The sequence below is a fragment of the Hyla sarda genome, chromosome 10, assembly GCF_029499605.1.
Source record: "Hyla sarda isolate aHylSar1 chromosome 10, aHylSar1.hap1, whole genome shotgun sequence".
Taxonomy (NCBI): domain Eukaryota; kingdom Metazoa; phylum Chordata; class Amphibia; order Anura; family Hylidae; genus Hyla; species Hyla sarda.
The window spans coordinates 103,024,762-103,046,536 of NC_079198.1; the positions used below are offsets into that span (position 1 = coordinate 103,024,762).

At 45.0% G+C, this 21,775-nt stretch overlaps 1 protein-coding gene across 1 annotated transcript in view; it reads left to right on the forward strand.

Annotated features, from left to right (window-relative positions):
- Positions 1-21,775, forward strand: part of CFAP74 (cilia and flagella associated protein 74) — a 194,771-nt gene that overhangs the window by 9,223 nt on the left and 163,773 nt on the right. Inside the window, exons 4-6 of the mRNA XM_056543666.1 lie at positions 1,176-1,319; positions 8,131-8,229; positions 18,152-18,256. Of these exons, the coding sequence (XP_056399641.1) occupies positions 1,176-1,319; positions 8,131-8,229; positions 18,152-18,256 (348 nt within the window). The remainder of the gene's footprint in view (positions 1-1,175; positions 1,320-8,130; positions 8,230-18,151; positions 18,257-21,775) is intronic.

Consider the following 21,775-nt stretch of genomic DNA (forward strand, 5'->3'; position numbering starts at 1 on the left):
GAGGGGATCCTGCTGTGGCTAATGATTGGCTGAGCGAGCAGGTCCTGCTCTAAGCCCTCATCTTGGAAGAATGCAAGAGACGAGTGGCAGTGGACTGGAAGGAGATGAATGGGAGCTTCAGGGGGACCAGAAGTAGGTAAGTATAGGCTTTTCCACGACAGCACCATTATATTCTTTACAATGTACATGTTAAGCATATTTATTAACCAATCTTCAGATTGTTGAGACCCAGGTCCATGCTGTGTGGTAGATTTCCTGAGGCAACCATACAGCACCCAGTGAGTTCCATTAGCATTACCATTTCCATTACCATGTACAGAATATGCTGAGGGTTCTATGGCTGGCAACCTGCTCCCCCCCCCCCCCCAAAAACGTGGACCTGCATCTCCCCAGTCTGAAGAACAGGGGTGAGATTATCTTTACAGCTACATTGGGTGCCAAGGATACTCACAACGCAGTAGTTATAGAAGAGCTGTCTCTTTGAATCAGTCATGTAGGCAGTGCAGTGGCGAAAGATATTTGCCTATGAGATTTTTCTTGACCAGTTAGTATTACAATAAATTCTTGTGCCATATTAGATTGGCTGACAGTGGGGAGATGGGCAGAGAATCCTACAGTAGTTCAGTAAACATAGTAACACCCATGCACTGTGGTCCAGGTGGGGTGCGTAATGGGTGCAAAGTACACATGTTTTATGTTCCCTGGGAAATAACAATTCCGGAGCACCATTTCTTCAGATCTCTGTATTATGTTGCTCTGTTCTTCTGGAAATATATGAATACATTTACAGCTGGACTTTACCATTCCCCTTGTCAAAAGGATGTGTCCCCACACAGTTTGACGCAGTCATCACTTACTGGACAGTATAAAAGTGTGTAGAGACACATCCCACTGGATAGTACGCTAGAGAAAGCTTTAAAGGCCAAATACCGATTTTAAAAAGCCTGTTGTTTTGTTATTGTTGTCTCAGTGATGAGGTTTGTTGCAGATAACCAGCACCGCTCTGTCCATTTAAAAACAAATATCATTCTTTATTCCAGAATCTTTAAAAGCCTCTTCTCCACAGGGTAGACATGTATAAAACATTAGACACAGCGTATAGATTTCGATAAAAAAATGTAAGCTGACCGTATCTCTTAATAATATATCTAAATCTGTGTTTTTCTCCCGTCCAGGTCCCATGAACATTATACTGATCAGGATGAGAAGATAAAAGGTATAAGACATGTTGATAAAGTTCGGGCCTTCAGACTGCGTAAAAAACTAAACCAGCTGGACAGTTTTCAACAGGAGAAAGAATTAATGATTCAGAAAGTCAGGTTTGTTTTCTTGTACCTCTGAAGATAGTCCACTGACTTCCCTGGGTAGTGCCGCAATTCACAGTATAAGGTGTGAAATGCAGCATGCCTATTCTGCACACAAGTATCCCATACAACTACTCAACAAGCACTTCTTCTTTTACCTGCTTCCTATGTCTTCTCTGCTCTCTCCTTTACAGCAGAGGATGCTAGCAGAATTTACTTAGGTTAGGTTCCCATTACAGTTGTGCTGTGTCTTTTTCTTCAGCCGAATGGCCTTAAAACGGGTTGGAGCACAGCTGACACAACCGGGTCCCTACAAATCACATTGACTTGAATGGGGTCCTTCAGGGATTCAGTAGTTTCCCGAGGAAAAAGATATAGTGCAGGGACACATCATTATACACTGTTATACAGGGTGTACACTTACTACTTTACATTTTAGCAGAGACTAGGTGAAACGTTGGTTGTGGAAGACTGACAAGGTGTGACCATATACTTCTTTTGTGTCTGATACCTAGTGGGTAATGTTTCCCCAGAGACCCCTTATGCGATGTTCCTCCTGAGACTCCTTTGCTAAACTCCCGTTGTTCTGGTGGACTTGCCGATGGAGTTCCATATACCGGAGCACAACGGCAATGTGAACCTAGCATTACTTTAGAAAATTAACATGGTAGTACACAAGTAAGGCTAGGTTCACATTCGTTTGGGGCCTCCATCGCAGGTTCTGTTTAACAGGTCAAAAACCCGGCATTTCATATTTTTTTTTCCCGTTAGGATCCGGCAAAATGACAGACACCAATTGAAAACCTGACCCAACCCATGAAGTCAAGGGGGTCTTTTAGGATCCGTTGCTGTCTGTCATGCAGCAGACCATTCAACTCTATTTACATCTTAGCATTTTAGCATTAGCATTTTTAGCTGCAAAACTCTCCCTACAACATCTCCATACTACAAAACAACCACAAAAACAACACCTAAACTACTGTGGGAAATGTCACCTTTTGAGATCCAGAACCTGTAAGAGAAGCACAACTGAGACCAGCATGGTGGAGACTGGAGGTAGCGATACCAGAGCAGCATGGATCGAGTGAGAGGTAAGTCTAGGTTTTTTTTGTTTTGTTTTTTTGGCAGCCTTGACATGTTTATAAAAAAAAATTAAACATTTTCAGCAGAGTACCCCTTCAAGATAAAGAGTGAACTTTTACGTAGAGCGGGAAATAAAAAATTTGCTGCACCAGTGCAGAGTGGCAACATTGCACAAAATGTTAGCACAAGCTCTTTTTTTTGTGCAAAGACATTCTTACGCAAAATAAATCTGTGCTGGTGCAGGGAATGATAATTTCCCCCTAAAAAGTATATATTTCTTATTAGTACTCAGACATACAAATGTCTGCATGAATATAACATGCATTTACCAAATGTAGAATCAAAACGTGATGGGAACCATTCCTTACAACAGCCAGGAATTAGGACTGGAAGCAGTAACTTTATTCTCTATATATTTTTATAAGCAACTGCATCTAATGATATTCTGTAGAAATTACTTGGGGATTTATACAGTTTTTAGCTAAACTTCACTCCTCATTATAAAGATTGACAGCTGCACTTACACATCTGCTTTCACATTTATAGTACAATATTTTGTTGCACAGTAAAACAGATGTGATTTTTTTTCTTGGTAAAATTATGGAAATTATGCGTTAGACAGTAGCCTACAGCAGTAGCAGTGCTGACCTGATACACCTAACCCTAGTGCGACCTTTGGAATATAGAGCTCACTTATAAAAAATACCTATATTCAGCCACCTATATATTTTATGTAAATATTAGTGTCCCATAGTTGACTAGATATGAAGGAGAAATCTGGAGTTAGCATCAACATGGTAATGTGTAAGAATCCTGATTTTCCAACAGGACTTTCCCCATCACCTTTTTCTTGATGGAAAAATAAGGGCTTCCTGTAAATAGGAGAATTCATTCACGATTAGGAGTCAGGTCTCTTTTCTTTTTCTTTTTTTTAACTCAGATATTTTTTATTGAATTTTATAAACATTTTTAAAACATACAAACAATGAAATAACCCCCCAACCCCTCCAGTGCCCACCCCCCCCCCCACACAAACGAACAGTCTGTGTAAACCCCACACAATAAAAACCTACAACCTTTGTAGCAAAATAAGTAAGGTAGTGATCCAAGCAAAAGATTGAGTGTATCAGACCAAAGCTCCAGACTAGCAAACCACATCCAGCCCAGCTTATCAGCCAGTCCACAGGGAAACATCCGCTACAGAGACAATGGTGGACATACAGACTCATACATCACATTGCACACACCAGCTGCACCACAGATCATAGTGGAAGGAGAAAACAATCGCCTGAGACACATCCCCAGGAGGATCAAACCTCCGCACCCAAGGACCCCAAATGCCATCAAACTTACGTTCAAACTTAAGCTTATAGTTCGGTTGGAGAAAGGGATCTACATTAAGCGTAACAGGAGCCATGAGATCAGCCACTGCTGAAGGGGAGAGCCTAATCCCATTGCGCAATCAACTTCCAAGCCTGGTATAGAACACGCAATATACCTATCTTCACCATAGAGGGCTCCTGACTGCAGCCTATGAGTCCTAACAGGCACACTTTAGGGACCCTAGACATCATCACACCATAAACTGTCCTAATAAGATGTAATACATCACTCCAATAAGCAGTTAAGAGAGGGCAATCCCACATCATATGCACCAGATGTGCCTCCAAACCTACCACATCGTGGACAGGCAGAGTAAGACCTAACTCCAATCCTGTCTAGGAACACCAGGGTTTTATATACCCTGTGCAGGAAAACTAACTGAGACAGAAACGGAGTAAGCGCTATCACCGTAGACCATTCCACATCAGTCAGGTCACCAAGATCCTTCTCCCACTTATTACGGACAGTCAAAGGAAACCGGTCATGGTAGAAACCCCATACAACCACAAAATATTCCCAGCCGACTCCCTCTTCGTAACCACCGATCTAGGACCATATTGGAGTGGAAAACAAGTGGTCGTGACCTGCACTACGTCTCATAAAGCTGTAAATATCGATAAACCGAAGAGTGCGGAAAAGCAAACTCCTCCTCCAGATACCCAAAAGACCTAACCACACCCTGAACAGCCAGTTGTTCCAAATCACAGAGTCCTCTCCTCTCCCAAAAACCAGCATCCACAAAATAATAAAAATCAAGCAAGCCCGGATTACGCCACAGCGGTGTAAATTTAATGCAATCCGTAATACATCAAAGTTTACGCTTGTGACCCCAAAGCTTACACAGGAGTTGAGTAGTGGGAGAGGAGACAGGAGGTCTAGTAAGGGCTCCAATCTCCAGTATATGCAGTGGCACACTACCTCCATGCTTGGCCATGAACAACCATAGAACCCATAGAACCTAACGTGTGAGCAGTCGCCCATCCCCGAATTTGATGCAGCTGTGAGGCAAGAAAATACAACCAAGGATTCGGAAGAGCAAGGCCTCCCGAAGATTTCCCCCTCTGCAGCATCTCAGGTGTAATCCTAACCGACCCATCTCCCCAGGCCAATTGCCTAAAAAGACGTTGCATTCTCTGAAAGTGGGCCATCGCAATTCACACTGGGAGTTTTGCAAAATATATAGTAATTGCGGCATGAGCACCATTTTAGCTAAATTAGGCGGGCCTACCACGGAGATTGGAAGCTTACACCAGACTGCTACCTTCTGAGAGCTCCTATCCAATAGAGGGGTTAGGTTATGGGGAATAAAGTCATGAAGAGAGGGAGTAATATATATATGTTTAAATATTTAAAGCTAGTGACCACTTGTAACTTAGAAACTGCAATCTGAGGGATATCAGGTAGGGGATCTGGGGGCATAAACAATAGGCCGGAAAAAAAAAATCAGTTATGAGAGACATGACAGGAGTCAATGATCGGGCCGTATCACCTAAAAACAACAGCATGTCATCCGCATAGAGCACCACCCGCTCCTCAATAGACCCATAACGGAACCCCACAATGTCCTTAGATGACTGCAGAAAACAAGCCAAAGGCTCAGTAGCTAGGGCAAAGAGCAGAGGCGACAGCCTCGAAAGACCCCTATCCACCTCATGAGTCATCTGTAAGTAAAGGTACACCCTGCGGATATTATCCACCGTAGACTTGCCGGGCATAAAGCCAGTTTGATCCCTGTGAACAAATGACAAGACAACTTTAGCCAACCTGTTAGCGAGTACCCGAGCCAGCAGCTTCACATCAGCACATAATAGAGAAATCGGCCTGTAAGAGCCCCAGGTCTCTTTTCTATTTCACTATGGTACATACATTGCCTGATCCTAAACATTTTCCATTAAAGGAGTACTGTGGTGGAGTAAAACCAAAGGATGAGGATAATTGTCATATCGCAGAAGATCCGACTGCTGGGACCCCCAGCGATCTCCTGCATGGCCATCACCTATTATCTTTGGATAAGGGATAAGTTTTACTGCACCACAGTACTCCTTTAAGGCCACGTTCACGCAGCACAAATTCCGAGCAAATTTTTCTTCCAGGTCCTGCTCGGAAATTCCCATTGATTTCAGTAGGATTCTGCTGCACTGTGCACATGGCGGAATCCCAAGTGCTGCAGAAATCCCGACTTCGGTGTTTGCAAAAACAAAGAACAGGTTCACTGTTTCTGTGTATTCCACTCAGAAATGCATTCTTTTGAGACAGCGCAATTTCAAGCGGTCCTAGCGCCGGCGGAACATGCAAATGTGCTGAATGTTCGCCCGTATTTCCTGGGCGCACATTCTGCACATTTTCCGCTCTTTGAATATAGCCTTGAAAACTTACAATATATAAGAAACGATTTACTCTTCTCTATGCATAGGTTCACAAGAAAATAAACTTAATTCCAATACTTTATAAAGAATTGATTCCTGCCTTGGGTAAGCTTTTTTTTTATGTGACCAAATGGGAGGCTGACCTGGAGAAAAACCTTTTATCCCTCAGGATTGGTTTTAATGGTAGCCAACACTGCAAAACTTTTTATCAACAAGGCCCTTGTTGAAGCTGGATGAAAAGTAGTGTTTTGTTTATATATGGTTCCAGATAGAATATCAGAGATGTTTCCATCAGCTTCTCTAGTGTGTGGGAACAATGATCATATGTTTGTTCACAGATTTTGGTCATAACATTTCTAGATATGTTATCCAGGCTGTGCACTCACTACTTTACATTGTAGCAGAGGATAGGTGTGTCTGAAGATGGGCTTCATTCTGAAGATTGCAGCCGACCCCAGTCGTTGGACCCCCTGTGATCTTCAGAACGGAGACCACCTTCATAGACGTACATCGTTTGTTGAAACCATCGTATGTTGAGGGATCCGTGTAATGTAAAGTATAGGACAGTGGTCTACAACCTGCAGACCTCCAGATGTTGCAAAACTACAACACCCAGCATGCCCGGTCAGCCAACGGCTGTCCAGGCATGCTGAGAGTTTTAGTTTTGCAACATCTGGAGGTCCGCAGGTTGAAGACCAGTGGTATTGGAGGTTATACTCACCTGTCCCCGCCGCTCTCGATCGTCACCGCTGCCCTGGATGTCGCCCTCCATCGCTGTCGCCACGTCCCCGGGGTGTCCCCGATGCTCCGGCAAGGCTTCTGCTTCCCCAACATCCTCGCTCTCTGTTGCCGCTCTAAGTCGCCTCCATCATGTGGCATGCACGCCGCTCCTATTGGATGACGGGAAGGCGTGCGCAGTGACGTGATGACGTCGATGGAGAGCGCCGACTATGCAGGGGATCCCGAAGAGGACGCGCCGGAGCCCCGAGGACAGGTAAGTGATCGTCAGTGGACCACACGGGGCACCGTAAACGGCTATCCGGCGGTGGCTGAAGCAGTCTGTGCTGCCGGATAGCAGTTTATGCGATGGCCCCGACATACAAAAGCATTGTATGTCGATGCTGCCTTCAACATGCAATGGCCTCTGAGAGGCCATCACATGTTGAAATTATCGTATGTCGGGGCCATCATAGGTCGGGGGGGTCACTGTACTAGTTAATCACTTGCCGCAACGGTGTCCTGCCTCAGCCGGTGATTGACTGAGCGGGCCATCACTGCCAAGACCAGTTTGTCTTGGAAGGTGGCGGGGGGGGGGGGGGGGGGGATTGCTCAATGATTAAGGACATTCTGGAGATACCAGGGGGTCCCAGCAGTTAAACCCTTCAGGGATATCCACAATATAGGGTATATGTTTTTTATAACTGAAGTACCTCTTTAAAGGGAACCTGTAGTATAAAAAATGTAGTCCATCAGACCTTCAGATTAGACTGCAGCTTCTATGTGTCAGGTTCCCTTTAAATGCATTTACTGCTCTTCTGAAATTTGCTGCCATTATGTTTTTGGGTGGGAGCTATATCTTAAGCTATCTTCTGTCTGCGGCTCTAGGAGAACACAGTATCATATCATGGCTGTGTGGGGGGAGTTCTCATCCATCACATTCTGTGCTCAGAGATGTAGTTGTCAGTTTTGTTAGAGCACGCTGTGCACATCATGCAGTACAGACATTAATTTTTGCTGGAATGAGACTTTAATGCTTTATTGATATACTATAGCTTTCCGCTACCTGCATTCTCCAAATACAAGTTATGGCGTATATATATATATATATATATATATATATATATATATATAACTGGAATATAGTAATAAGGACTAGATTGATTACACAGCTCTATGATACTTATCAGTTGTTATCATTAAAAAATTGTGACTTTATTTAGTTGTAAAAAAAACAAACATTAATTTCTTACACATTTAAATTTTATTTGCAACAGGGAAGAACTGAAGGCATGTCAGGAGAGGATTGAGCTACTGGAGCAACAAAAGTCTAGTGTGGAAACAGATATTCAGAATGAACAGAAGACTTCTAACATGTAATAAAATAGTTGTATATGCTAAATTTCCAGAGTACTTACCCAGAGTCCATATTTGCACCTCAAGACCTGGATCTGTAACCCAACTTGTTGCTAATCTGTGTATAAAGGTAGAAAATGTGAGGGATATTCACATCTCATAAAGTGATGGAATATCACAAAAATATGCCATCACTTTATGATGAGTGGAGGGTCTGACCTCTGGGACCTGTAATGATCCTGTAAATAACCAGATCACAACGCTGAGTCAACTCACAGCCTTGTCACTGTTCCAGGCTGTGAAAAAGCTTTGGAAGCAAAACAATTGTTGCCTGTGCGCTGCATTAGAGTGCGTTCACACGCTATTTGTTTTAGCGGGTTTTCCACTGCGTATATGAAAGGGGGCGGGCTCTTCTCTGCTGTCCGATGCAGATTTTCTGACCAGTGGAGTATCCCTTTTAATTTACACTGTGGAAAATCCACCGCGAGCCCCATTGAAGTCTGTAGGGACTGCGGCGGATTTTCCGCAGCGTAAATTCCGCCACGGAAAATCTGCTACGGATAGCCGAGAAGAGCCTGCCCAAAAACACACAAAAACAAATAGCATGTGAATGCACCCTCAAGCTGACAAAGTTGTGTTGGATCCATGACGTGTTCTGCAGACGCTTCATTCCTACACCTGTACCGTCCATACAATGTGTATGGTGGCTTCATGGCTCTCCTCTAATGGCAGATAGGGAATTGACATGTTGGATTTTAACTGCCCGATTCTTTTGTTCTCCAGTAGATAAGCTGCAGCCTGGCATCAACTTTTTGCCCTTTTAGTGTTAAAAACTAATGCACACCCAGGTCAGAAGTGAGTACATGCGTATGGAAGGATTGAGAAAGATAGCTGATAGCAGAAATTAAATATTCATCCTAACCTTCCATTGACATTAATGGGACTTTGATTCTAGGTAGATTTTAAGATGGAATCCATATGGAAGTTCCTGTAGTATCTGCCTCAGATTACTTAGTGTGCATGGGATTCTGCATGAAGAAGATAGATTAAGCTTGGAAATTCCATTGTGTGAACAGGGCGTAATGGGAAAATGTAGTTTGGAAATGTTCCTCAAATCTACAACACAATGGTGTATGCTTTGTTGTAGATTTAAGCCATGGGATTCGATTGCTCCAAGTAAAACGGCAGAGAATTGCTGCAAACCAGGCCACACAAATATATAGCTACAAAACAAAGGCTCCAGCCAAAAAGAAAGTAGAAAAATGTAAGCAAACTTTATTGATACAATACATATACATAATAAGAAGCCTAGATGAGAATTAGACTCACTCTGACTACGTCCACAGATAAATCTTGATTGTATGGTGGATAATACACATAACATGTACGAAAATGATGCTGGACCTCAGTCAGAGACCACATAACAATCCAGTGTATCATGTATGTAATCATGTATCCAGTGTTTCTGTTTGGTATATGTGGTCACTGAATGAGGTAAGCATCATTTTCGTACATGTTATATGCATTATCCTGATCAAAATTTATCTGCCACTGCCACCACCCATTCTCCTGTTGACATAGTCTGAGTGCCTCTAATCCTCTTCTATGTTTCTTTTTACTTTTTTTATATGTATTGTACCAATAAAGTTTGCTTAAATTTTGTCTACTTTCTTTGTAGCAAGCCTTTGTTTCCGATGCATTAATTTAATGGGATTCTGCTGCACATTGCACGCAGCAGAGTTGTCCCGCTGGAGACATCTGGTGTGGAAATTCAAATTTCTGTCTCAGCTGAAAGAATTAACATGTCAACTCCTTCGGTGGAATCAACTCGGAAATGCTTTACTGTCTATGGCGACGACGATTTTCGAAATGGTCCTAACGCCAGCATGTTCTGCCCTGGCAAGCAATTTGTGGGGTGTCTACCTGGGCAGACATTGTTTTTTCCGGGCAGACATTGCTCCAAATATTCCCCCATATGAACATAGCCTTAAAGTGTACCTGTCATTATAAAAACTTTTGACAAGGCCTATGGGACCCCAACCAATCAGAAATAGTGGGGAGAGAACTGGGCTGGCGGACTTTCTCCCCACTCTGTGTCTATGTGAGCAGGATGGTCCTATAGACTTACATTATCAGTCATAGCACACAGAGGCGGGAGAGAATGCGCTAAGCCTGCACTTTTCCCAACTCATTCTACTGATCAGTCGGGGTCTCAAAACATTTGATATGTCTCTGACATCTCCCAAGTTTTTTTATAATGACACATACACTTTACAGGGGTACTCCACTGGCCAGCCTGGAATTAAATGTTCCGAAAGCTGTTTTCGCACTGCAGGGGTCGGTCATGCCCCCTTGTTCCGTCACGGCCACGCCCCTTAATGCAAGTCTGTGGGAGGGGGCGTGACAGCCATCACGCCCCCTCCCATAGACTTGCATTGGGGGGGCACGGCCGTGACATCGCAAGGGGTGTGGCCAACCTCCGCAGCGCAAAAACAGTGTTTGGAACATTTAGTTCCACGCTGGCCAGTGGAGTAACCCTTTAAAGTTCCGCAGCACTTGGCCGACAGCTGTCTACTATGTATGCCCGGGTTAAAGTATTAGGAACTGGGATTTCTGTTATGTCTGTGACTCCAATACACTTATTTACAAGGTTACATTTAGTTAAATAAGACAAAGTTGTTCTACATGTTGCTGCCCTCACGTCAGCATTTCAGGTCAGAATTCTTGTGTTGCTGGTTATCTGTTGTAGCAATGGTTCCTTAGCGACAAGCAGATGGTACATGGGATGTATATGTCTCTGAGGTACTTGGTTGTAACACAATTTTAGCCTGATGTTTGTACCATTAAGAATCATCTGCTGTCTGAGAAAAGATGAGCATTAAGGTAAGACGTAACAGAATGGAATAAGATCATTGTATATCACGGCAGCACAGGAGTCCTTGTTGGATACATGTAACATTGTCTGTATCATGTTATATGCATTTACAAAATGTGTAATCTTCTGCTTTATGTAGTATAAAATATTTTGCAGCTGCGGAATTATATGATATAAATAATTATTTGTTGGTTCCTGCACAGAAATTTTTTACATCTCCTTAAAAAAAGCTTCTAAAAATCACTTTCATACAAGGATACAGTTAATCATTGTACATTTATATCAGTGCCGTATTATGGCTGTATAACTTGGAGGTAGTAGAAAGCAATGGGCTACAATAGACTGTGCACTTGCACTTTTGTTTTTTTCTCCTTTCCTTCTTAGCCATAACGCTTTCAACTTTCCACCTACAGACCCATATGAGGGTTTGTTTTTTGTGCCACAATTTGTTCTTTGTGGTGACATCACTCATTTTAACACATAGTCTAAAAAGAAAACAATTTAGATTGCTGTGGAGGCGGGTGCAGTATGGCCTATAGCCAGGAAGATAGAACGGTGCAATGCGATCAGAAGATGTTCCTCACACCACGCGATCTTCTGATCGCATTGCACCATTCTATCTTCCTGGCTATAGGCCATACTGCACCCGCCTCCGCAGCAATCTATAGATATAGATATGTTCTATATATGTTCTGTTAGAATGCAATATTGCGGAATAAAATCACAAATTCTGAATAAATAAGAGTGCCGAATTTATTTCTACATTTGATGAAGGATTGGGACCCTATTAGAGCACCACTAATTGAGATAGAGTGCCATATCTTTACCTACACATTATCTAAATTCATTAGATCCATACAATTAAACTGATACCCAAATTATATAATTAAAGACTGTCTGAGCATGTTGGGAGTTGTAGTTTTGCAACAGCTGGAGGCACAGAAAACACTGTTTGCTAGAACGAGTGCATCTCTTCCCATTCTCTGTGCCAGTGACTGAAACAATTCCATAGACTTACATTGTAAGTTTGTCTTGGTCATGTTGCACAGTTGGGAGTCGGAAGTGAAGTGGTTTAGCACGCTTTTTTCCCAGATTGTTCTAGCGGTCAATTGGGGTCTTAACACTTAGACTTCGGCCGATAAAAACATGTGACATGTCTCTACAACAAATCAAAAGTTTTTTTCTCTATCGGCTCCATTGGGGGACACAGAACCTTGGGTATAGGCTGCTGTCTCTAGGAGGCTTGACACTATGGTAACCAAAAAGTCGGCTTCCCCAGCAGGATATACCCATCTCCAGGCCACTGAGCAATTCAGTTTTTGCTTAGTGTCTTAAGGAGGTGGACACTGGTCTGGTGTTCTCCAGACCAGGTCTCATGTTTTTAATTTTTTAGGATTAGGGAATGTGTTAGTTCTTTATTCCTTTTTCTTTCCATTTTCTGGTGGGGACTCAGGCACTACGGTTCACTGTTTCCCCATTGCGAGAGGTGGCAGGCATCTTGGATGTACTGTTAACCCCCCTCTCGCCAACAGTCAGCGCTTGGGGTTGTACCTCATGGGTCCGGATCCCCCTACCTCCCTGTTCGCCTCGCTATGAGCTTGGCTTGCTGCAGGGACAAGGCGGACGTTAGCTCCGCCCACCAGGCAGCATAAGCGCTTCAGCAGCGCGAAATGAGCTCCAATCAGCGCCGTTTGCGCGTTTGGGGCCGTGCAGGGGCCAATCACAGCGCCCTTGTCTCTGACCCGGCCTCTTCCTCCTATTGGCCGGCGTCTTTTCTCTCTCCTTTCAGCACGGTGCGGAGTTCTCCTCACAGCAGCTGCCTAGGGACACAGACTTGGGTGAGACTGTTCATTTTTTTGCTATGTCCGTGCCCAGAACTGTTCCTCCCTCAAAGCAGATATCGGGAATATTAGTTACCCATTACGTTTGTAAAAACTGCTCTGCAAAAATGCCAGGTTCTGCTGAACCCACTTTTCCTGCCTGCTCCACTGCTCCCCCAGACCCCCCTGCTATTTTTAACCCAGGTGCTCCTTCAGACCCAATGGGTTCGGCCGCCCCTCCAGCCTGGGTTTCCTCCCTCTCCCAGTCTATATCCGACTTGGCACAGGTCTCCCATTCTGTGGTGACTGCCTTGGAGAGGGCTACCCTTCATCGGCCCTCTAGAAGGTCCCGTTCCCTTTCTCCCTACGCTTCACATAAGCGTAATAGGGGTGTCTCCTCTGACTCATCCCGAGTCTTCTGGCAGGCATGGGCGTTCCTCTCGCAGGTCTTGCCCGACCGCTTCTTCAGGCCACACTCGTCACTCTTCCAGGGGACGTTCCCTTGGTCACCGCTCTGGCTCTCCTGAGCCACGTACCAGGTCGGAGTTTCCCTCTTCTAGGGCCGCCTCCACTAGTTCGCACTCTCCTGGAGAACTGGCGGACGAGGTTTCCAATTTGGCATCTGATTCAGAGAACCGTTCGGACATGGTGAGCTCATTGGTTATGGCCATAAGAGACACCTTTAACCTAGAGGACTCAGGAACTTCGAACGTAGCTCCAGAAGTATCCTTTCATCGTGCCCGACCGGCACCCAAAGTGTTCAGCTCTCACGCTGAATTTGATGCCGTTCTAGAATGTGCCTGGAAGCACCCTGAGAAGAAGATTCAGGGACTGAAGGAAGTTCAAGCGCAATATCCTTTCTCCAAATTGACTTCCTCTCCATCGGTAGATCCTCCGGTTTCCCGCCTCTCTAAAGCTACTACTTTGCCGCTGGCGGATGCAGCTGCCTTCAAGGATCCAGCAGACAAAAAGGTTGAGTCCTTAGCGAAGTATGCCTTTGAAGCAGCGGGTTCCTCCCTGCCTTCAACGCCACCTGGGTGTCTAAGGCCCTTTCGGTTTGGCATTCCCAACTCCGTCAGGGCATTCTTTTGGGATCTCCCCCGGAAGAACTGTCTGCTCTGGCCCTCCAATGTTCCAAAGCTGGAGAATTTCTGTGTTCTGCTTCCTTGCACTCAGCTCGCTGCGCCGCCTTTGCCACCGGTAATCTAGTGGCCCTCCGTCGTTCCATTTGACTTAAAACATGGAACGCAGATGCTGCATCTAAGAAGTCTCTCACCGAGATTCCTTTTACTGGTTCCCGACTTTTCGGCAAGCGCCTGGATGAGATTATCTCTGAGGCGACTGGTGGCAAGAGCTCTTTATTACCTCAAAACAAATCTAGCACTTCCTTCCGCAGGAAGTCTTCTTCCTTTCGGTCCTTCGGACGTCTGGCCCCTCTAAAGGGTCCAGCCAGGCGCCTCCACGTGACAAAAAGGTCCCCTTTTTCAAGGTGCGTCCCTCTTGGAAGTCGGACACCAACCCTTCCGACCATTTTGCGGCCAAATCGGGCAACCGCAAACCCACTTCTGCATGAAGGGACGCCCCCTCCCGCAGCTTTTTCTTGGGTGGGAGGTCGCCTCTTGCTCTTTCGAGACGTTTGGACCACGGTTCTGTGCGGCCAATCCTGTATCTCAAACGTCTCAACCAACATCTTCTTATCCGCCATTTCGGATGGAATCTCTCCTTTCGGTGGTGGCATCTATGGATCAAGGGGAGTTTCTTTCCTCCGTGGACATCAAGGATGCCTACCTCCACGTTCCAATTTTTCCCAGACACCAGCGGAACCTACGCTTTGCGTTTCCGGAAGGTCATTATCAATTTGTGGCTCTCCCCTTTGGTATGGCCACAGCACCAAGAGTCTTTACCATGATTCTGGCGCCTGTGATAGCTCTGTTACAGTCAAGAGGGGTATCAGTGATACCCTACTTGGACGACCTCCTCATCAAGGCCTCCTCCAGAGCCCAGGCTCTGGAGAATGTGAGCCTCACTCTTCAGACCTTATGTCGCTTCGGGTGGATGGTCAACCGAGACAAGTCTGTTCTCTCCCCCACCCAGTCTCTGGTTTTCTTGGGGCTTTAGTTCGACTCGGCCTCGGTTCGAATTTCGCCTCCCACCGGACAATCGCCTTTGCCCAGTTTCATTACCGTCCTCTTCAGCTGGCGATTCTTGCTCGATGGGACAGGTCTCCTCTCTCTCTCTCGATCGCAAGATTGCTCTCTCTCTCCGGATCCGCCGGTCTCTGCGCTGGTGGCTCCGCTCCCCCTTCTTCTTCAGGGGCATTCGTTTCTTCCCCTCCACTGGCAGGTGGTCATGACAGATGCCAGTCTGTCGGGCTGGGGGGGTGTTTTCAGGGATCAGACGGTCCAAGGCCTCTGGCCTCCCCAAGAAGCCCTTCTTTCCATAAACTTGGAATCTTGGAACTGAGGGCAATTTATCTTTGTCTGTAGCATTGGGAGTCCCTGCTTCAGGGCCACCCTGTCCTTGTCTAGTCGGACAACGCCACGGCTGTGACGTACATCAATCTGCAGGGCGGCACTCGCAGCTCATCAGCCGACCCCGGAGAGTAGTCCCTTCTCCTGGAGGTGTTTGCACAGATCTGCGACCTCTGGGGGACCCCAGACGTGGATCTCTTCACGTCTCGACACAACCGGTAAATTCCGACGTTTGTGTCAAAGTCCAGGGACCCCCTGGCTCTAGCCGTTGATGCCCTAGTAATTCCGTGGTCGGGCTTTGTCCTGCCCTACCTGTTCCTTCCTCTCCCCTCCTTCCCAGGGTTCTGAGCTCAAGGCGGAAGGAGTCCCCGCCATTCTGGTGGCTCCAGACTGGCCTCGAAGGGCGTGGTACGCCAACGTGATCTGGCTTCTGGACAATGTTCCTTTCCGTCTTCCACTTCGTCCAGACCTACTGTCACAGGGTCCCCTTTACCACCCCAATTTACAGTCGCTGCATTTGATGGCGTGGCGGTTGAGACCGTGGTTCTAAGGGCCCGCGGCTTCTCTTCCCAAGTAATTCGCACCATGCTCAGGGCTCGCAAGCCCTCCTCTGCAAAAATTTATCACCGTACCTGACGTTCTTACTTTCGAAACTCAGACCTTTTCTCGAGTTACCTTTTCCGTTCCCGTCTCCTCTCCTTTTTTGCAGTCAGGGTTGGAACAAGGGCTGGCTCTCAGCTTCCTTAAGGGTTAGGTTTCGGCCCTTTCCATTCTCTTTCAGCGTCCTCTGGCTTCCAATTCGCATGTCCGGACCTTCCTTCAGGGCGTGGCACACGCTGTCCCCCCCCCCTTACCGGTCCCCTTCTCCCCCTTGGGACTTGAACTTAGTTCTAGGCGCTCTTCAGGACGCACCTTTTGAGCCTCTTAGGGAGGTTCCTCTTCGCCTCCTATCATGGAAAGTGGCTTTTCTTATAGCTATTACTTCCATTAGGAGAGTATCTGAACTGGCACCTCTTTCCTGCTGTTCTCATTTCCTGATAATTTATCAGGACAAGGTTGTTTTCTGGCCAGATCCGTCCTTACCTAGGTCGTTTCGGCTTTTCATCTCAATGAGGACATCGTCCTTCTGTCTTTTTGTCCTGCTCCACAAATTGGATGTGGTACGGGCCGTTCAGACTTATCTTTCTGTCACCTCTTCCTTTCGTCAGTGCGATTCTTTTTTCGTCCTTACGGAAGGTCGTCAGATGGGACAGCCTGCTTCCAAGGCCACCATTTCTAGGTGGATCTGATGTGCTCTTTCGAAAGCTTACCGCTGCAATGGGAAGATCCCACCCTTTAGGGTTTTGGCTCATTCCAACCGATCTGTGGGAGCATCCTGGGCTCTCCGAAACAAGTCCTCGGACTTCCAGATCTGTAAAGCGGCCACCTGGTCGTCTTTGCACACCTTTTCGAGATTCTACCACGTTCATACTTTTGCATCGGCTGATGCTGGTCTGGGCCGTAAAGTGTTGCAGGCGGCGGTTGTACAGCCGACTGCCTGACCTTTTTTTCTCTGCCCACCCAAGGGACGGCTTTGGTACGTCCCAAGGTTCTGTGTCCCCCAATGGAGCCGATTTATTTTTTACTTACCGTAAAATATCTTTCTCGAAGGATCCATTGGGGGACACAGCTCCCGCCCTTTTCTGGGGTTCCTATTCGGTTATCTGTCCGAGGGAGTGTTCAGTTTATTTTTCTTCTGGTTCTCTGACAGTTCGTGTTTTTTTTCCTTTGACCTGTCGGTCTCCTCCTATTGCTCTGGGACTAAAACTGAATTGCTCAGTGGCCTGGAGGCGAGCATATCCTGCTGGGAGGAGCCGAATTTTTGGTTACCATAGTGTCAAGCCTCCTAGAGACAGCAGCCTATACCCAAGGTTCTGTGTCCCCCAATGGATCCTTCGAGAAAGAGATTTTATGGTAAGTCTAAAACAATCTCCTTTTTTTATGTGACAGTGCTCATTTAAGGTTACCTTCATACTCCAGTGCTTGATTTACAGCTTACACTGCTCAGTTCTCCTGTATAATGTCCTCTATGCTGTTGCTACTTCTGAGGGTGTGCTAAAGAGATATAGGGGGACAGAACCCCCTTTTTACTATGTGTGTAGTGTATGGGAGACATCATAGCAGCTAGGCTCTACCCACTAGCTCAGTGTCAATTGAAAATTAGAGATAAGTAAGAAAAATGCCATATACAAGTTATATACTGCAAAGAAATAGTACTACTATTCCTGTACACACATGACAGCTTATCCTAGGAAAATGCAGAATGTGGAAAGCTAAGACATTTTATTCAATAGGAGAAGGGCAAAAAAGTGGCCTTCACTGAATATAAATCCAAGAAGACAGAATGTACTGGTTTTAAAGATTTTACTAGTTTATATGGAACATGTCTCTGAAGCCCATGTGTGTGCCGTGTCTGTGCAAGGAGATGGATAGCACTCATGTATTGTAGAATCAAACCAAACCTATCCTGCCTAATATATATGTATTTAATGCAATTTCTCAGTGAATGCGATATCAGTGGTTGTCACTATTCCTCCCCCGCAGAGCAGTGAAGTGAGAAAACAAGGCCTTGTTCCTAATTTTTTCCAGATATAAATGAGTGTATAGATACGTGATTGTAATACATACATAATTATCTGAAGCTGTTGTTCAAGCTATGAACAATAGAGTTTCTCTAAACTATAAATTATTATAACATGTTTTTCCTATATTGAATGTCTTTTTTCTGCTATGATAGGGCGGCTGTGTATCGTCTCAGAGCTCTGCACAAGCGACTGAACACCGAGCTGCTCAATGAGGAAGATGTGAAAACAAAGATTGCCAACATACTGAATGATAATGAGTGAGTTGGGTTGACCTGTTGTTCTGTACAGAACTCAGTGGGGTGTAGCAGCTCTCTCTCTCTCTCTCTCTCTCTCTCTCTCTCTCTCTCTCTCTCTCTCTCTCTCTCTCTCTCTCTCTCTCTCTCTCTCTCTCTCTCTCTCTCTCTCTCTCTCTCTCTCTCTCTCTCTCTCTCTCTCTCTCTCTATATATATATATATATATATATATATATATATATATCTATATCTATATATCTATATATATATATATATATATATATATATCTGTCCACTAAAGTTCTCCTTATTGTCATCATTGTTAGCCTGGGCCAACATGCAGTCTTTGTCACGTTATTAGTAAGTGTTGCATAACTTGCACATGAATTTGCATTTGCTAAGTGATTTCCATTCCTGGAAATCTGATACAACATTCTAAGAAAACAACCATTCAGATCATGGTGTGCTAAATAAACACATTGTCACATACATCTATGATAGATCTGAAAATCATTTTGGCTGAATTTTCCCTCTAAGGGTAGGGTCACACAGAACGGATGCGATCACAGATCCTACAGTGTGCTTCCAGCTGTGCCTGCCCTTAGCGGCAATCTGCCGCTACGAGCAGACACACAGTGCTCTTCGAGTCACTATGCGCGTGCGCAGTGTACTCACACACATCGTGGCTGCTCTCGGACTAGCTCTGGGAGCAGGGGGAGCGGTTGCGATGTCTGCGAGTACACTGCATATGCGTGCTGCGACTTGTAGATCGCTGTGTGTCTGCTCATAGTGGCGGATTGCCGCTACAAGCAGGCAGGCACTGCTGAAGGCACACTGTATGGTCCGTTATCAGCGGATCCACAACGTAAAATACACTGCGGAACCGTTCCATGTGACCATACTCTACAGTATCTGTTGCATATTTTGGTGCATATTTCCTGCACCTGATTTTGCTACCCATTGAAGTCAATGGGTAGCAAAATTATCAGCAAAAAATATGCAGCAAATCCTGTACATGTAAACATACCCTACAATTACGTTTCCACGTACAGAATCTGCTGCAGTTTCAAAGCTGTGTTTAGCTATTTATTTGTGTTGATTTAACAACATGAAATCTGCTGCAGAAAATCTGCAGCATCAAATCTACAGCAGATCCTGTACTTGTGAATGTTCCATTAAACATAGGATCAAGTACTGAGATTTGCTGGTTAATATTCTAAGGCTACTTTCGCACTGGTTAGATGTTGTGATTTATCATCACCAGATTTGCGTAGGGCAAATCTGCAGATGATTACAGTGCCAGCTTTGTGAATGTGATTTTCAGAAATCTCTTGCACAACCCAGTGAAAAATCTGCTGAGGAATCCGCAATGATTTTAAATCACCAAAACAAACCATTCAAAAGTGGGAATAGTAGCAGCACTCACCATATGTTAAAACTCCTATCTTTATTACCTCATCTCTCATGTTTAAAAGTTTGGCTTTTTGGGATTCAATTTACCAAGTCAATTTATGTTGCTTTGGACCTACTGTGGCAAGTCAAAATAAGCAATAAATTTAGAATGTTGTGGATTTTACTGCAGAAATGCTTTGTATTTGAGATTTTTTTCTTGTGGATTGGCATGTGGTTACACTGCGATGGACCCATTGGCCCTTATTTACTAAGAGTGTTGTGTAGGTTTCTTTGTGGGTTTTAATACCCTACAATTTATTTCCCACAGTATTTACTAAGGTTTCCCTACATTTTCCACTTTCCCTACATTTTGCTTTTTTTACACATGCTCTGATCTGTGGGGTTTTCCTCAGCTCAAATCCACCACATTTTATGTAGTAACCTTAGTAAATATGTTGGGTTTTTGTGAAAATGTCGGGAACACGCCCCTTTTTTGAGACCACGTCCCTTTCCCTGGTGGCCACGCCCAAAATGGAGAGTTAGTCAGGGTTTTTTCAATTCTGGCACAAAATCTGGCACAGACAGAATTTCTGGTGCACAACCCGACAAAATATGTCGGGTTTGCAATAGTAAATGAAGGCCATTCTGTGTAAAAGTACCTTTAGGGCCAATGCACACTACAGATTTTTTCATTGCGAAATTCCACTGTCAATGGGATTTTACTGCACAGTGCACACTATAGTATTTTAGTACAAAAGCTTTCCACTACTAACATTCACCAGCCGAAAAAATTAACATTTTCATTCCTTTGGCAGAATATTGAGCTGAATGCATTGCCGGCTATGCCCTTGCGATCCTAGCACTAATGGCACAGGCTGTTCTCGGAGTATCTGGGCAGAGGTTCCGTACTGTGCATGGACCATAATAGTTGCTGCTTAGTACAAGACTACACAGAGATTTACAGCCTGATGCTAAAGAGCAATAGACGCAGACTGACCTTCAAAGGGGTAATCCAGCAAATACAAAACAGATCATTTCTTCCACGAACAGCACCACACCTGTCCGCAGGTTGTGTGTAGTATTAAAACTTGTCTTTATTCACTTTAATGGAACTGACCTGCAAAACCACACACAACCTGCAAACTGCATGTGGTGCAGTTTTTTTTTTTTTTTTTTTTAAAGAGATCAGCTCTGTTTTTCTAATGCTGGATAACCTTTAAAACCACCAAAAGGGTTTTCCCTTATTTTTTCTTGTCTGGAACAATAAATCTGAAATATGTTGGAACAATAAATGGGTGAGATATACAGTATACCAATCCATAATATCAAACTAGTGTCATGACTATAATGAACAAAGATGCAGTCACCCAGATCTAGATGACACATGGAGCCAACCTATGAGACTAAATAACACAGCACATTCATGGTGCTGCTGCTACTTTGTTTATTGTGTAGAATGTTATTTTGCTTGTGCTATGTGTTTTAGCAAAGTGTTACTCTATTTTGTGTTGCGTGAATTCCTATAGTTTTAAAGGGGTACTACGCTGACGGCTCCAGCTCCGGTGATGGCTCCAGCGTTCGGAACAGTTTGTTCCAAACACTGAGCAGCAGAGTACCCCATTAACATCATAGGTCTGCCTTGTCCAAAAGAAAAATTGAACAAAATGGATCGATCGATATTGATTTTTTTAGGGCCGATACTGATAATCTGTGACCTTTCAGGCCGATAGCCAATAACTTATACCGATATTCCGGTATAAGTTATTGGCTATTCCCCCCCTCACCCGACCCCGCAGAAGCTGCTGCAGATCAATGATTTAAAGTGGGCGCTTTAAATCAATGAACTGCAGCGGCTCTTGCGGGGCGAGAGACCGTCACCGCTTCTCTCCCCCTGCCTGTCCTGGGGTCCTCCCTAGTCCAACCACCACCGCCGCCGCTGCCCCCTTGTCTCCCCCCATCCCCAGTTTTATAATTACCTGTTCCCGGGGCCCATGCTACTTCTGGCTCCGGCGGTGTCCTGAGCTGTCACTGTGCGCACTGATGGTGACGTCGCATTGAGGACGTCACTCGTCATTGCGCTGCGCAGCACAGGACGCCGCAGGAGCCAAAAGTAGCGTGGAGCCCGGGCCCCAGGAACAGGTAATTATAAA